At 40.8% G+C, this 18,152-nt stretch overlaps 1 protein-coding gene and 1 pseudogene across 2 annotated transcripts in view; one reads left to right on the top strand and one right to left on the bottom strand.

Annotated features, from left to right (window-relative positions):
- The window catches only part of LOC110989103 (uncharacterized), a 37,951-nt gene extending 19,875 nt beyond the window's left edge, over positions 1–18,076 (bottom strand). Inside the window, exons 1-2 of one of the 2 annotated variants that reach the window (XM_087133610.1) lie at positions 18,056–18,076; positions 11,978–12,175 (exon numbers count right to left, since the gene is read on the bottom strand). In XM_087133610.1, coding sequence (XP_086989736.1) covers positions 11,978–12,057 — 80 coding nt within the window. In that variant the 5' untranslated portion in view covers positions 12,058–12,175; positions 18,056–18,076. Of the gene's footprint in view, positions 1–11,977; positions 12,176–18,055 lie in introns of those variants that run through there. The other variant, XM_022253232.2, reaches the window with a different exon arrangement.
- Positions 14,223–15,973, top strand: LOC147800136 (beta-1 adrenergic receptor-like; annotated as a pseudogene).
- Positions 18,077–18,152: the final 76 nt, after the last annotated feature.

Below are 18,152 nucleotides of genomic sequence, written 5' to 3'. Positions count from 1 at the left end.
CTTGGACATTTGCAGAGTCAAGAAAGGATGGTCTAAACGAGGTATCGGGGGAAAAAGCACAACAGTAGAGCAATCAATGTCGTTATTTCACTGTTTACCATGCACAAACTCTCTAGTCCACGACAGTACATCGAGTCCCGATCGGATTTGCACCTGAACTTAAGTAATCTTATTATCATCAGAACTACTAAACCTGCTCTGCGGAATGGAAGGTGCAGACTTCCATCTTTTGCCTTGCTGAATGCTAGATCTTTGGTTCAGTGGACTGACAAATTGTCAGTGATCCTTAGTAACAACAAACTAGACATCGCCGCAATCTCCGAACATGGTTTCCAGCAACCATTGACTCTAGCCACTTCAGTATCCCTGGGTACATTTATAGCAAACCAAGGAATCACAAAAGAGGAGGTGGTGTAGCTCTATACTTACGAGACAATATTCAAATAAGATATTTATACCAAGTCAAAGCCCCAGATGAACTTGAAGTACTATGGATGCAGGCTCAACCGTCGTGCCTTCCACGATCAGTTTCTGGCCTATTGGCGGCCATCCTCTACTACCAACCAGCGTCATCATATGAAGAACTTTTAACTGAACATTTAGTTTCGACCCTGGACATGCTTCAGACCAAATACCCGTCATCTGGAATAGTCATTCTGGGTGACTTCAATAAACTTGGGACTGATCATCTGTCCTCTGGAAGGCCTTGACCAAATCGTCAACACACCTATGAGAGGTCAAGCCATCCTGGATAAAACTTTAACAAACCTGAAGAGGACTGAGTGACCCTAACACAGTCTTGTGGTTACCTTTGAAGTCATCTCATGAACCAAACTCCCTTCAACGCCGGATCATACAACCGATTAGAGACTCCAACAGGCATGAGTTTGGCCAGTGGATTACAAAACAAGGCTGGAATGTCGTCAAGTCAGCATCAACAACTGGTGGCAAAGTGGAATGTTTTCATCAATCTTTGCAAAATGCTGAGGACGAGTACTTTCCTACTAAGACTATAAAAGTTCACAACAGTGACAAACCTTGGATAACCCCTGAGATTAAATCTCTTATTGTGAAACGTCAGGAAGCATTTAATAAGGGTAAAATAAGTCTGTGGAAGTTACTCCGTAACAAAATCACAGGCTTTTAAAAGTAACAACGTCTGCTTTTTATAGTGTAAGCGTAGCTAAGCTTAGTAATAGCAATCCAAGGCAGTGGAACCAACAAATTAAAAAAATAGCCGGTTTTAAGTGTAAACAAAGTTTCAATCTACCTGGTACTTCATCCTCAGAAATTGCTAATGAGATTAACAGAAGGTTTACTTCAGTAGCAGATGACATTCCCCGTTTAGACCTGAGTAACCTACTTGCGTACTTACCTTCTGAATGGCCGGTTCCAGTTCTAACACCACAACAGGTTTTCAGTAAGTTGAAAAAGGTCAAATTGGGTAAATCTGGAGGACCTGACTGTTTTCCACCACGCCTAATAAAGGAATTTGCCTATGAGCTGTGCTTTCCTTTCGCTGATATTTTTCATTGCTCTCTTTGGGAAGGAATAGTACCTGAAATTTGGAAAAAGGCTTTTGTTGGTCCTGTTCCAAAGACCTTCCCTCCAAGCATAGATAGTCTTCGTCCCATCTCGCTTACTTGTATATTTTCCAAGATCTTTGAAGACTTCATTGTGGAATGGATTCTTAGTGGCATAAAACTTTTCATTGATAAGTACCAGTTTGGATCATTGAAGGGCTCATCTACAACTCATTGTTTGGTTAGACTTTTGGAAGATATTCACAGTGTTCTTGATAAGCCACTGAATTCAGCCGTGTTAATTGCCACTGATTTCAATAAGGCGTTTGACAGAGTTGATCACAACATTGTCATTAATAAGTTTATTCAGTTAGGGGTGAGAGCTCCCTTAATTCCATGGCTGAGCAGTTTCTTATCAGACCGTTTGCAGGCAGTTCGTTATAATGGTGATTTGTCAACATGGGAGTCCTTGCATGCTGGAATTCCACAAGGAACAAAACTTGGGTCTATATCATTTTTAGTCATGATCAACGATTTTGTTCCCAACCATCCGGTCGTAAAACACTATAAACATGTTGATGACCTGACATTAAGTCAGACATTCTCAGAGCCCAACGAATCCTAAAACATGCAAAATGAGCTCAATCATCTCCAACACTGGTCCTATTTAAACATAATGACACTAAACCCTACAAAATGTCAGTATATGAACATTTGTCGTAATCCACGGGGTCTACGCCCTTTCAACATTTCTGATCTCCAAATTCAACAAACCGACTGTATGAAATTATTGGGCATTTATTTATATACAGAGTAATCTGAAGTGGGACTCCCAAATGAGTAACATGTGTAGTAACTTTAACTGAAGGCTTTACTTTTTGCGACAACTTAAACGAAGTTATGTTTCTGTTAAAGACTTTCTAACAGTGTACATCATGTAAGTGAGGCCCACAATTGAATACGCTTGCCCTGTATGGTACTCTGGACTTACTAAGTGTCAGATTGCTATTCTTGAGAGATTACAAAAGAAAGCTCTCCGTATCATTTTAGGTGGCGATCTTAGTGCAACAAAATCTTTCGATGCAATATGTCAACAGTACGGACTACCAACTATCGCTGGTAGACTGGAGCAACTTTTTCTCAATTTTGGAAAAACCCTTTCAGAGTCCAAAACTTATAGGCATTGGCTTCCTCAAAACCATAATAATAAGTTACAAAATTCAAATAAAATTAGTCCTCTTAAACATCGGACTAATCGGTATAAGAGTAGTTGTATTCCAGCCCTGGTTGAAAGGCTCAACAAATCCAGATTTCAACTTATTTCATATTCCTTTTAGTAATTTGACCAATTATGTTTCTTTTTTGGGGGGAGGGTTTCCCATGTATTAAGTCCTGTTCTTCAGATGTAGTCTTAAATAAGATCTGTGTAGTTTTTGTCTTTGTAATGTACTCGTTTTCAAATTTTGAAAATGTCTCGTGAAATTGCATGTACTTTTAATTATCATAGCACATGTACCTGTCTTTTTAATCGAATGAACTTGATAGTACATGTACGTTCAGGCCCTTTTTGGCCTAGTTGTGTGCTCGTGGACTGACTGTAGACTGTGGACTGACTGTAGCGGGAGTGGGCTGCTAAGGCTCTGCCAGCCACTCAGCTATGTTTGCTAGACCAGCATAGGGCTACTGCCTCGAACCACACAACACTCTGTTGCCCCTAACATGTATCCAAGCGCACAACGATTCGTGGTCAGTGTCGCACAACGAGTGGTCAGGCCAAGAAGCAAGACAGCAAGAGTTTGGAAATCCTTGCCTTTTATAGAGAATTTGGGCTTCTCGTATCATGAAGATGAGGATTACCCTGCTGCTGTCTATAAGCAGAGTGTGTGCAAATACAGCATACGTAATACGAAATGACGCAACGCTGGTGCAGGTCACGCGCAAGCAGGCTGGCTGCGGTCTATGACAGAAGTGTCTCCCGCCCACGCGGCAGGAGGGAAGAGCAAGAACAGAGCGGCGACACGCAGGGCAGGTCAATCATTCTATGCATACTCATGTATGGTCGCAAAGGTCAAATGCGATGCGCAACTCTGGCAATCATGCAGCAAGACAACGCGAGAGATAAGGCTCAACTGCATTCAATAGCTTTATATACAACAATGCTATAGTGATGAAGAAAACTCTTAGGCATAAGTGCAACATAGAATGAATAACAGTAATTCAGAGATATGCAACAGTATGATCGTCAAACAATGTTTCAGGCACAAGAAACTAATTTGAAAATAATGGTCATGGGTCACGTTATTCCCAATAAAGTTAAAAGTGATTTATTTCTGGCTCATTGTTTGAGCGTTCCATTATACGAGACCAACCGTGCAGAAAATTCTATGTATTTCCAAACCGAAGTGTAACACTGATCTGACCAGTAACCACAATTGACATTCTTACAACAACAAAGACACCATCTTCCGCTCCCCTGTCAATTTGCCTGAAAAGAGGTGCCATCTGGTTTCAAAACCATCCAGTAAAAACGTACGGTCATTGCTTGTTAGTTGAGTGAGAGTGAATCAATTTTACTTGCCTTTTCTTCGTAGGTTCAGTGGTGATACGGTTGACGTGCCATTACTGACTTTAGCGTTAAACCCATGATATAAAACCTGAAATTTGTAAGGACAGTACAGCGTAATGCCACAACAAATGCAGTACGAGAGATGTTACTAGAACTCGATGTGATGTCCCCTGCAGAGCAGCAGTGGGAGGACATAGAGCCAGAGTCAGCAGAGGCGTCAGCAATGAATTTTCTGCTGAGTGCTGGTGTGCCGTCAGAGTCAATCATTGCAGCGGAATGTGGGAGGAGTTCAGAACCAGAACACTCCCAAGAAGAGGATTATGCACATTTTCTTCGACTGAAACAAGCTGGAGTCAGCACAGATCCCTGCATATGGTGGTTCATGAATTCAGAGTGCTTTCCCTCCCTGTCTAAATGAAACGTAGCTTGAAAATAACCCTGCGTACCAGCTACATGTACGTCTGTCCCTTCCAAGAGGGTATTTTCAACAGCAGGGAACGTAGTATCTGCAAAGAGGAGTTGCTTGAAGGCAGACAGCATCAATATATTAGAACTCAAAGTTAAAGCACAAGTAGTATACGCCTAGCAGACTCGCCAAATGCCTCAGTGCTGACCTGTTCCTGTTTCCCCCTCACACCCTAGATACTGCAGTTATCCATCTCTGTTACAGGTGCACGTTAAACAGTACATAATACATGCAGTAATGCCTTGTTAATTGTTGTGACCTACTCCCAACCCTGGAGCTACACGTAGTTTATTTTACATTTAGTCTGCAATTTTGCATTCAGGTCGAAGCATCTACAAATAGGAATAGGCATCTATTAATGTGATTCTTAATCTGTATCAAGCATTCAAACCTCCAAAAATTGATATCTTCTTTGGCAGGCAAAAGGTTCCGTCTAGGTTTTTATTTCAATCCCTTTATTTTTGAATAGGTTACGTACGGAGCAGAAGAAATAAAGCGTACGTTTCTGGCAACGATTTGAATTTGTGCACCATGAAGTATTTGGAGGGGGCTTACATGTATAACAGTGTCCCCTCCTCATTGGTTTTACCCCTCTAAACTCTACCATCGCATGAAATAGCTTGATCGAGCACACCAAAATCAATTCTGAAAAAAAATAAAAAGAATTCCCTATCAGTGATATTTTTGTCACACAGAATGTATACAGTCCAAACTTTAAACAGATTTATTGCATACTGGTACACATGTTCAGAGTCTCGTCTCTAAGGTCTTTTCTTTCCGTGTCTACCTGAAATACTAAATACCTCCTCTTACAGCTTTCTCGCCAAATCAGGGTTACAAGTTCTATGCCAACAGCTGGAATTCTGGGCTGTGTCTTTGTCAGTGTGAGAATTAAAAATAAGGATTTCATCTTGCCACGTTAGGACTGTACAAAATTTTGCTTAAGCAGATAAGTCTGTGCTGGTGTTGAGAGTTTACATTAAAAACATGAATTCTGTGTCTGTTTTCAATGATACCAGACACGCCTAGAAATAGCTTTAGCCCTGCCAACTTAAACGCAATGGCAGTGTTTAGCCAATAGAAAACAGTTGCTGCTTGCCATATAGTTTCGTGTAGCCAATCATAATTTGATAAACCCATGACGTAGCACTGGTCCGGTCCGCACGTGACACGATCAGCGCACACTATTTGTGTACATGAATTCTGAGTACATGTTTGTAACGGTGTAACATCCGGGACATTTTCTTGTGTCCTTTGGCTGGTAGCTGGTGTGTTGGAGATTTACAGATCGTCTTCCTCTTGTCTTGTTAGTTTAAAGGTTCCTGGTCAAAAATTGTTTAGTGTTTCATATACTGACAGAAAAACTTTGGAAATTGAAGGTAATAATTTTGTTTAATCAAACATGCATGGTCAGGTGGGATTGCATGCAATGCCATTTGTTACGTGATCTTTATTTGTTATGTGATCTTTTAATCTAAGGGTACCCAGGTACCCGGTATTGACATGAAACGGTAAAATGGGTTATCGCAAACTACTCCACACTTCTTGCTACACTGGAGATGTCACAATCTGCCACTTCTGAAACTACCATGAAAGCAAACAGTCTCCTTGAGAGAGTCCAAAAAGGGATAACACTTCTAGGATTGATGGCTGCAGTGTACACTTCTGGGATTGATGGCTGCAGTGTACATGTCTAGGATTGATGGCTGCAGTCAAACCTCTTGCACTGATGGAACAACTCAACAGTTTGCTTCGAGCTGAGTCAATGAACGTCTCGGGTCAATGTTAGAACACATTAAGATGCATACCCATATTACCCAACCACTTATGTTTTTTTTACACACATTTTGTGACTCTCTCCTCTTCTATTTGTTTCTTTCTATCTCAAATGTAGAACTGCTGTTTGCTGTCACAACCACCATGAAGCAGTTACACACATGGTGATGTGAAGATGCATTCCACGAAATCTTCAGCGAAACAGTAAGCAAGTCTTAAAGGAATATGCTATGGAAGAACCAAGCCTCCCATGTTGGCAACAGCCACCATTACGGTACAGTGGCTCTTCAGAACAATACCAGGCACTTGATGCTGAAGAGCATTACCAAGCACAGCACTACCAGTTTCTTGACAAACTGGAAGTAAATCTTTTACATGTACACGTACATGTATACAGATTTGACTGTGAGAGTATCCGGAGCTGGAAAAGATGATCGTGCCAAGAAAGGTGAATTGTTCACTTGACGAACACTACCCAAAGCAGAATACGTCAACAAAGAAAGTACAACTGGATATGTTCCAGCACACCACTTCAGCCTCCACATTGAATGATGCAAAAGCAGCATACTAGGAAATGTCTACAGAGGTACAGGCTTTGTTTCCACAAGTCGTCACTCTGCTGAAAGTGCTACTTGTTAGTCTGGTTACAACCTGTGCCTGTGAGCACAGTTTCTCAGCACTCAACTCAGATGCTTGAAGACAGGGCTCTGGGACACCATGACCCTGGCCCGTCTTAACTACGGTATGTAGCCGTGTGTTTTACACGTGTACATATCATAAAATGCTGGGAGATGGTAACATTGATGAACTGATGAAAGAGTTTGTAAGCCATTCAGAGCCTGGGAGAAATGTGTTTGGCTCTTTCGTTTAGTCCCGACGTCCTATGATGACAACGTGCAGTGTTTGCCAAATAATATGCAAGCAATGCTACATGTATTTGTACATGCACATGCACTTCTCAGGCCTAGTGCCCAGGTCCACTGGGCTTTGTATTATACCAAGCATAACTATTTCAACCCAATTAACCAGAATAGCTAGTCTTAACCAACTCATTACCAGAATGTTTACGGGAAACGGTATTTCCATTTTGGTTAACCTAAGTAAAAAGGATATTTGATGGTTGTATTAAGGTTGCATGCAATTTTATTTTGAGCACAGAACAATAAATGGTGATCAGGATTACATGTATGTGTCTCGTCTTTGCTTTTATTTTGTGTTAACTTTACAAATTTAAGCTTTCATTATCGCTCGCTTGACTTATCAACACGTATAGCGACCACCGTTGAACAGCGCCCACTGTGTCCATGGTTTTCAGACCACCCCTTGCAGTCATCCCCCATCCCTTCCTAATCCCCAACACTGCTGTTGACAATACTGTTCACCTACATCAGACTGTTCCTGATCTCGACGCATCCCTAATGACAACCCAATTGCTCAAGGAGCAAGACCAGCAAACTGCATCCACACCAAGACCTTGAAGACAGTGTCCATCATCGTGATGTCCAGTTTTGTCTTCAGAACGCTGCTCATTCTGTGTTTCTTTGCAACTCTACGACCAGATCAGTACAAATCGGCATACTGCATCCTGCGCATTTTTGTTCATGTTCACTACAAACACACACACACAAAACGCTGAGCCTGCATACATGTAAAAACTGCACTATATTACAGAGAAAAATAAAATTAGGAGTCACTGGCTCCTAGAAAACAATTTACGCTCAAGGTCGATTTTTGTACATGTACATACATGTACATGTACTGTCTTTTCAGAATGCACAAGTTACATGTACAAAATTGCAAAAACCAAGCTTTACTGATTGAACCTATCAAACATGTCCAACTTTTATCATATCTATAGCGTGCATCAAGTCACATGTCAGGCTTCACTTTGCTTCAGACATGTGCACAAACTTATTTTAAGTCTCAACATTACTCCGTCATTTATCCGCGGGACAGACAGGCTGTGGATTTCGTGCTTGTGGAATTCATTAATAATGGCCAACAATTACTTAAAAGATACAGCTGAAAGAAAAGACAAAGCATTATTGTTCTTTTACACTTGAGTATTTTGTACCTGGGACCAGACCGGACCACGGGAACCTTGAAACCTTTTGGTTTCATATCACATTTGGAACTGAACCAAGTTTATTGCACTGGATGCAGATTGTATACATGTAGGTGCATATATTGCACATATAATGAATACGCAGGTGAAACATCTCCCCATACACATTCTATGTGACCACAAACCAGTCCAATCGGGTACTTACATGTACGTAGTACCTGTGTGCATGTACATGTACCAGCATAAAAGCTATGCTGCAGTTTAACATGGGCTCATGCTGTGTACATGTACATACATGTACAAGGTAATAAGACAGAGAACAAAACGCATGATCATAGAGACATATCGCACTGGGCACATACATGTAAGACTGGGCAGCAATTGTTCGTGAAATCTGGCTCTTCTAAAGAGTGGAGAGAGGCTGAATTACTGAGTCAACTTTTAGATGCATGGGTCATCTCCCTGTGGCCAAGTCTCCATCTGCCTTCAGTCTGAACAAGTTCCCTTGAGAATGTCAAACCTCCTGAGATCTCACTATGGAATAAATTATACAGTAGAATGAGCCATGACGCAAAAAGACCCAGCACTTAGTGTGTCTTTTAAGGGGTCATCTATTTTTTGTCATCATTTTCACGAGCATACAAACCAAACGCTGGGGAAAGGGGGTATAATTGGTTGTGTACACTTTAGAAACACATTAAAAATGACGATTATTATAGACCGGCCATAGTTTATGCTTCCTACTGCTATACATGTACATGTACATGTATGCGCGCAGTCTGGTTCATAGTTTCAACTCCTGTTTCGCAGAGCGTACATGTGCAGGCTGTTTCACATCGTTACAGATCAAGTGTGATGGATGGTACAAGTGTACTGTACACTGTACATACAGGTAATCCTTATGTAAAGAAACTGGCCCACACTCGTGCGTGCGTCCAACGTCTATTGGACGATCATATGCAGCAAGGTATGAGACGGAGAGAACCCCCCCTGCTTTGTGTTGGTCATTGTCTCGCAGGAATCTGGGGGAATTCCTTTCAGACATCTTGTGGGGGATGTGTTAAGTAACAATAGTCTGGAATGTGTACAGGGATTGGACATCCTGGGGGGGTACCCCTGGGTCTCATTTCTTGCTGGGTATATGGACGATATCTACATGTATTTCGAGTGTTTCTTACTAGTAACAAGTTGAATTCTCAGCATACCAAGTGACTTGCTCTGATGTCATGGACGTTAATTTTCCTCCTGCTACTATTCTCTGGTCATCTACTGCACATTAACAGCCTTACATTGGGAGTTAGAATGGGCCCCCAGGCACCACAGAGAAATCAGCATTTTATTTTGTACTCTCTTAGACAGGGAGAGGGGAGCCAGGGAAAAGAGTACGCTCTGTATGCTTGTGAAAATGATGACAAAAATGGATGACCCCTTAGTCGAGGCCCACTATTGCGCCCATTGCGATTTGCACTTTGTAAGTACATATAACTTACATGTACATGTACATGATTAAAGTGGAAGTTTGAGCCTATAAACAGATATTCATGAATACCTCCGACAGTTTCCCCATTCAACAACGGCCAACATGACTGAAAAATGAAATAAAAAATTCTACAAACAGAATCGTTGGAAATCTATCATATATTGACATAAATATGTACTCGGCCGGTCTTAAACTAACATTTAACCATAACATCATGACTATTACAAAACTGCTGTTTACTGGTTTAACAACGAACTGCAAGGTCCCACGTTTTGGAAAAAGAAATAGCGAGCATTCCTTGGTCAGAAAAATTGGCTTCAACATGCACATAAAACCAATAAAAATGCCCAATTTTCAGGGGGCAGCTTTCTACAGTGAAACCAACAAGCATGCACCAAACATTATTTTCAACCAGTATCTAAAAGTCCAGCTTCTCATCACTGCTTCAATGACAGTTTGACACAAGTTTTACCCTACATTAAACACGGCAATTACTCTTCAATTCATTTTTTGGGGGCCATTCTTAGAGTTGGAGACAACCTCGGCATTTAATTGAAAAGCCGCATGCGCTCAATAAAAGCGCCAGCCAAAATTGGAAATGTCTGCTCCATTTCACCTCATTACAAGGCACCGATAAAAAGGAAAAAAAGGCCAAGCTTTGGGGAAATACTTCCACCACATCAGAACTTGAACAAGTCAGTCCACATTCTGATCAAGGCTCAAGTAATTACTCAATCTGCAGTCAGGTCTTGTTCCACTGTGCTCTACAATAGATATACATGATGTAATAGCCATGGACAGTTGATGCCAAAAGAGAAACGTGAGCACACTATACAGGAATGGACAACCAGTAAGACTTACAGGGACCACGTAACAGAAACATTTGACTAAAATCCTTAAAATTCATGTTTGTTTCAATTAACCTAATTTCCAATTTCACTTTTGCTATTCTGATCTACATGTATGTGTTAGGGTACTGAACCTCAATGCTGCATGAAGCACCAAACATTACAAGAGTTTTACGCTTCACTTTCCAAGATTTCCATGTCCGCGGACAATTTATTGTTTATAAACATTATGGACCGTGCCATTGTGGACTTTTGTAAATGGTTCATATGTACATGTACATGTAAATTACATCAGTAATGAAAGGGTGAAGCTGCTTGAAGCAAGCCACAGGAAAGGCCACTTCAATGGCAGTGAGAGATTTGACACAATGAAATAAGCTAGTGAACTAAATTACATCTGTCATCAACAACGCTTTTTGTACTCAAAATTTAAAGTTGGATTTGATTAATGAGTGCCTTGCACTCATGTTGACATGGGGATTTGTGGAACCTAGCTGTACCGGTACAATTCTTAAGAAAAAGTCAATATTTGGCGATGATTTGCTGAGAATCATTAAAATTGGATGTGTACATAGAAAAATATAAAGATGTACGTACAATGAGATTGAAATACATGTCTACTACCTGCCAAGTGTTTCATTTGATGAAAATTTGTAAGGTTTAAAATCGCAAATGTGTCTACCCTTTTATGCCAAGTTTTTAAAAAATCCAGTAGTCCACAGATGAGGCAATACTGGAAGCTGCCTTATCAAGTTCTAACCGGGTTCTTCATGAGGGGTTTGACCAGGGCCCATTACATTTTTGCCGGCCTTGTAACTGTTCCAAAGCCTGGATTTTTCCCCATTATCCACCTCACACTTTAACTCAGCACAAAATGTTTACTCTGTGGACTCCTGATCTTTGAACATAAAAATTTATGTACATTGTAGTATTGCAGTCAAATTAAATTCACTTAAAATCAGTTGTTACATTCAATTCAGTGTAACTTTTTACGCTAAAAATGATGTCGAGACACTTTCCAAGTTACATCAAATCAGTTTTATCTCTGAGTTAAAACAGTGATTTAAACCAAATCGGAGGGAGGGTTTAGCGCTAAATCAAAAAGATTTTAAAAAGTGTCTAGATGGCTTTAGCTAAAACGCATCCAGTTTTAGCCAGCTTGGTGGTCTGGAGTTATGTAACAGCTTTTCTTTGGCGCGCTTTTGTTGTAAACAATGAGGTATACAATGTAATCGCATGCTGATGCATCCTACCTTTCGTCATTCGCCATTTTCTTTTGATGTCCTACTTCCTCCACGTTCTCTCTGATCTTGCACGTTCTCTCCGGTTCCATTCATAAGAAAAGCATTCCTTCCGCTACCGAATTTCAGATCCTCTCTCCCAGCATCATGTCAAGGCCCTCGACATCTTCAGCGATGACGGAGAACGCTTCGAGACCGCCAGGGAGCCAACTGCGGGAAAGAAGAAGTCAAAGTCCTGATTGCGATATGGTCAGAGGACAACATGCAGAATGCGTTGGATGATCTGCTGACATGAAATACAAAGATCTACCAAAAAAATCGTCAAGAAGTTAAATACCCTTGCCTACGAAAGGACCCATGAAAGTGTTTGCAATTAAGTCAACGGCCTTAAACACAAGTTCAAGGCAACTGTCAATTCTAATCGAAGAGGCTGGAGGGGCCGTAAGAATTGTGAACATGATGAGGATCGGAACCAAGTCATTGGCTACAGATCGTCAGTCAACCCTCCCCTGGCATCGTTTTTAGAACCTCCAGAGGGAGAGAGTGACGGTAAGACATGAACTACAATGCATTATTGTTGCATGTATGGGTGGGGTGGCACAAGATGTGTTCCTAATTATTGGCCATTCCGATGGGTTCTGGGCCTGTTAGTCTTGGCGGCCCATGTACCAGTCAAAATTGCTGACAAAAGTCGAAGACAAGCAGGATTTCGGTAAACTTAAGTCATATTATCGATGACTACTTTGTACATTCATCTCCATATTTCACACTGCAAATTCTCTGTGCTTCAAATAAGACTCCAAATTCATATTTTAACAATTTGATCATACTTTCAGCAGTTTATTCAATGCAGTTCATAACGTTATTTAGGGAGTGTTATCATGGGTGATGCACGCAGCTGAATTGAATAACGTACATCACAGCACAAATACTGTTTGATTATGGAATTACTAACTCTGTTGAATAATATGCCAATTTGCTTCCTGTTTCGGCCGTTGTGCTGATTTAATTTCAGAATTTTCACCCTCGTATGACCTGTAATCCAATTTTAGTTTCGTAAGATTATTCATATTTCTGCGTTCATAAATTTTGTTCATCAAACCCTAGACGTGGTTATTTGGTGCATAAAGGTTGTTGCTGTATATTGTGAGAAAATAATCTTGCCCACTCACTTATTGTACTAGACCTTATTGTAATTATTTCCTGGTTGTAGATTTCTGGGAAAATGCAGCTATACCAGAACGTCTCAAAACTGATAACTATTATCCTGTTCTATTCAGATACACAATCAAAGCCTGTTCCAGAGAAGGATGCATCACTTGACAGCAGTCTGCACAGTGACCAGCAGTTGGGCTAGGAATTCAATAGTTCAGATCACCCAGTGCCTAGCGACGATGGCAATTTCCCTCAAGAATGCAACCAATTTAATTTTGAAAATATTTGTATGAACCCCAAATCGTTTTTTTTGCGTATTGTGATGAGTCAATCATAAATTGCCGTTGCATTTTTTGTTTGCAGTAAACTTTTGGAAGATTTTATTGTGAATTTTATTCAGTCATACGGACATCATGCATCTACATGTACGTGTATATCCAAGACATTTTGCAACATAGTTTGTTTAAGTGATGAAGTAGCGATGTCAAAGGTCATTTATTGTGGACTCAAGGGTTGCATGTCACTATTATGCAAATTTCTAATGCCAGAGCATGATACCATGAAAAGCTTGCATTTCCCTGAGTATTGTTTGTATTCCAGATGACCTGTTATCCATCGCAGAGCACTAATGCATCGCTGCAAAACCTGGAGAATTTGCGTCGATTCGAATGCGCATGTCACGTGAAAACAATTCTTCCACATTCTTCACAGAGTATGAAGATCCACTCTCACCACCTCCCCTCCCAAGATTCCTTGTGGTGAAAGTCACAATGGAAGTGATGACACTCCAAACACTTCAGCCTTAGCTACTGAAATCAGACACTGAGAAGAGCAACTCTCTGCAAGTCAAATGTCCAAGGTCAGAATGTGCCTTCATTAGGTTGGGCAGAAGAGGGTAGGCGGGGACACCAAGCATCTTACATTGTAACTGGGTCTCAACTTCTTCAATCTCACAGGGGGAGGGACAGAGTACCACTGCAGTCTGCCATATAGTTTTTTAATTTGTCAAAACTCTGACGTAGTGCATGCTTCCTGCCCACCCAACACATACATGTACAGTGACAAACTTGCCATAAAATTCCACAACTGCCAGTAGAAAAACAGAATGGAACCCTTTCCTGTTGTAATAATCCTTTGCTTTATCTTTTGGTGCCAGAATTGGGATGTGAGAATCGTCCATTGCACCTGCCACTTGGGGGAGTCCGTGTCGTTTCTCACACTGTTCCATCACATCCACAATGATAACCTCTCCTCACAAAATGCGGTAATGAACATGTAATTGTGAGGTGACAATCACGTCAGGCATGCTTGGACTCCCACACTAGATAACAACGAAAAAGCGGAATGTTGCTCCCTAAACATGAATCTAATTACAAACATGTGCGGTAGCTTTCCTTTGTGCAGCCCATTCATCATTCATTCACCAATAGCGTAGGCACAGGAGGGATATGATCATGCTACGCAGGAACAAACAACGGAGTCTGCACTAAGTCAAGTGGATGCTGCAACATTTCAAGGATTTCGTCCACAAGGCAAGCAACAACATCTGAAAGTGCTCAACTCTCTGCAGAAGAAGCTGCTCAAAGTACCTGCTGACTTTTACTACTATTTAAACGGAAGAACGGAACAAGACTTCACCTCCACAGACAAACACGTAGCAGTGCTATTTCTTCATCCCGTGATGACTCAATCTTCATGTGCGCAAATATTGATTGAAAACTGATTCCTGGACAGTGACAACGGCGCTCAACTTCATGAGCAAATCATCACACTGAACGACAAAGCCTTACTCTGTCATAGAAGTGGGGGACCATTTGAAGTCACAACCCATTTTTTTTGTTTTATATATATATATATCTCCATAACTCTCTCTGGCAACCATGGAAACCACAACAATTGCAGGATTGCACATCACCTCTGATTTCACAGATGAGGATGTGGGGCGGGATCTGGTTCCGACACCGTGCGGGATTTTTGTAGCCCTTTTTACCACGCTGATGGTCCTTCTGATTTTTCTCTTAAATCCACTGATGCTCTTCACTTTACGGCGTGTCACCAGCATCCAGCCGACCACTCAAATCTTCATGGCTTCCCTCACCCTGTCTGACCTTGGTAACGCTACAAGCCGCTTCTTCAGACTGTGGGAACTCTTTGCTGGGTCTTGGCAGCTAGGAAACTTTCTCTGTGTGGCAACCAATGTTCTCACATTTGTATTTCGCACTAAGCTGTAATTCACTTCTTCTTGTCACTATAGACCGTTACATTGCTATCTCTCATCCTCTGCGCTACCCTTCAATGATGACTGAGTTCAGATCAAAGATCATGGTATGCAGTACATGGGCTGTTATCTTCTTAATGTTCACTCTGTTGTTTGGGTTTTATGGCACTGCAACGGTTTCAAGGGGTAACCCTAAATTCTGCACAGGAGAAAGAGTTGATTGGAGACTATATATTGTTGTTGCATTTCTTGTTATCACACTAGCAACCATATTCATCCTGCATGCACATATCAGCATGATAAGTCGCAACCAAGCCCGACGCATAGCTGCTGAAAACCAAGCAGGCAATGGCCAAGGTGGGCGGCGAATAAACACCAGATCAACCACCACCATCATCATCATAACAGGGACTCTGGCCATCACCTGGATTCCTACAGTCCTCGGGATGGCGATAGTTTCACAAATTGAAGGGGAACTCTATGATGGGTACTTGGCCACCTCATTCACTGATGCCCTACTTTTGGCCAACAGCTGGCTGAATGTTGTTATCTACTACATGCGGAACAGGGATCTTCGTCAGGTGCTCCATGGTTTACTTTAAGACTGGCACCAAAGGCTGAACCAAAGATCCTAAGATTATAGAGTTGAGGGAAAGCAACAAAACAACAACACGTACAGCTAAATTCATGCACAAAACTAGTGTCCTGTCAGTTGATGGCAAAATGTCTCTAAATTTCTGTCAATGGTGATCTGGTGTAGCGGCACAATGAGTATGCATTATTTTTGTCCTTAAAATGCAATTAAAGGTGTCGCTAAAGACACGGTGCACATTTATAACCGAATCATGTACAGTACATGTACAATTGTAATTATAGCTGCAACAATGTGTCTACAAGGCTACATCTAGCTTTGCTGAAATACTGTGTAAATACTGGTAAATTCAATTGTTTCTTCAAAAACTGGACATTTTGTTTCCACAGTTACAAAAAGGCAATCTGAGATTTGACATGGTCAGATTTATCTGCGTACCGCAACACATTTTTGCCCTTGCTGTGCTAGGAAAACTTGTGCATTGCTGATACGCTGTGTGATGCACAAAGCGAGGATTATCATTGCGTGTGGTGAGTGTCTTGTCTTGTCACACAACTATGAACTTCTTCCATCGGGAAGATGCGACAGATCATGTAAAAGAAGAACTATTCGATATAGATCCAGTTTCCTCCTGAGGTCTGTAGAACTTCTCAATCAGTGATTTTTACAAATCTACATAAAGCAGTAGCAGCCAATACATGCCCTGGTACATGTATGCATAAGACTGTGCACAGTGAACTTTTAACATTCTAACCTTTCACTTTTGAACTTTTAACTTCAACTATTATTTTCATTTTAAAACCTTTAACTTTTTAGTTATGTGTTGTGTAATTAATGTATATATATAAATGTAATATTAATTATTGAATCGTTTATTCATAAATTTAGGTAAAATTATGTACATGTAACACTGGCCACAACATGATTTCTCAAAAGAGAGAAATAATAACGCTACTTGAACTTGATTCCTGGAGAGTGTGGGGCTGAGAAAAAAATCCAGCGATTTTAAAGAGATAAGTTTTGGTATTCTTTAAACCCTTGGTATTCGAATTTGTTTTTGACGACTAACATTTTAGTCAACACTTATTGCTGTGCTGTCCTACACTGCCTCAAATGTTTGAGGCTTTTGGTTTAATATGTTCTACATATATACATGTATCCCATGTCCTGTACCTTCTGAAAGGAAGCCTTCATTTCCCGAAGTGGTTTTCCTTTAATTGAATAGAAAAAAAAGTACTGAAATAATGCACATACATGTACATCAATTAAGCGACCACGTAATTCTCACGTCCCTAGCAGTATGGTCGATTTCCACTCCTGAACCACTAGTTTGCAGTCAACCACATTCCATTAGTGTAGGCAGACCCTTTTATTTACCACGAGCATGGTTTTTATAGCAGCATACATGTACATGTGCCTCTTAATGTTGGGGAGGAGGTTGACAGTTCCTACATGAAGAATGAATCCACTGATGGCCAGAACAATAAAAATTAGGTGTTGGTTTACCTGTCATAGTCAGCAGCCAAGTACACGTACAATGGCCAACTAAATCTTAAAAAATTGCGTGCAAACAGAATGTACAATAAGCTCACTTTCATGAAAATCCCGATAATCTTACAACTCAAAAAAAAACTCAACCTTCACTGCCCTTACCTGAAAAACAAATGGAAGATACATGTATGCACATCAGGGTTATGAGAGATTCGGGGCCTAGCAGCCATGAAGCTGTAATTTTCACAGTCATATTTTGACAAATACAGCCAGTTGTTTTTGCATCATTACATTTGTAATAAGATGCTAAATACAAGGGGTGTCCCCAGAAAATGAAACCCAAAAGTAACATTTATTTTCTCTGAAAATGATAGTCGGTAATTGTTGTTTTGGGCTTCAAATTCCAGCTTTAAAATAATGTTTTCTACATTGAAGCTCATGTAGTGTTGCAGAGATGTTTTCAATTATGCAACTTAACTTTGTTCTGTCCACTGAAAGTGAACAGAGTTGTTTTTGCATGTGGAAGGAAATCAGTGAATTCACATCCCACGACACATTTTCCACATAGCAGGTACATTGTAAAATGTATTACACTCAACAGAAAGGTTAGTAGTGAGTGACACGAAGGCCTAACCGTCAAGATCGGCACAGAGTAGTCCGAGTGTGGTTTGCAGTGCGTGTGGCACATCATGCGGTTGAGGTACACATATGGGAAGCATCGTCGGTGTGCC

Source organism: Acanthaster planci, linkage group LG02 (genome assembly GCF_054643075.1).
Source record: "Acanthaster planci isolate LZ-2023a linkage group LG02, COTS_SCS, whole genome shotgun sequence".
In the NCBI taxonomy this organism is placed as follows: Eukaryota; Metazoa; Echinodermata; class Asteroidea; order Valvatida; family Acanthasteridae; genus Acanthaster; species Acanthaster planci.
Note: the sequence above shows the minus strand (reverse complement) of the source record. Positions and strands in the feature narration are given on the sequence as shown.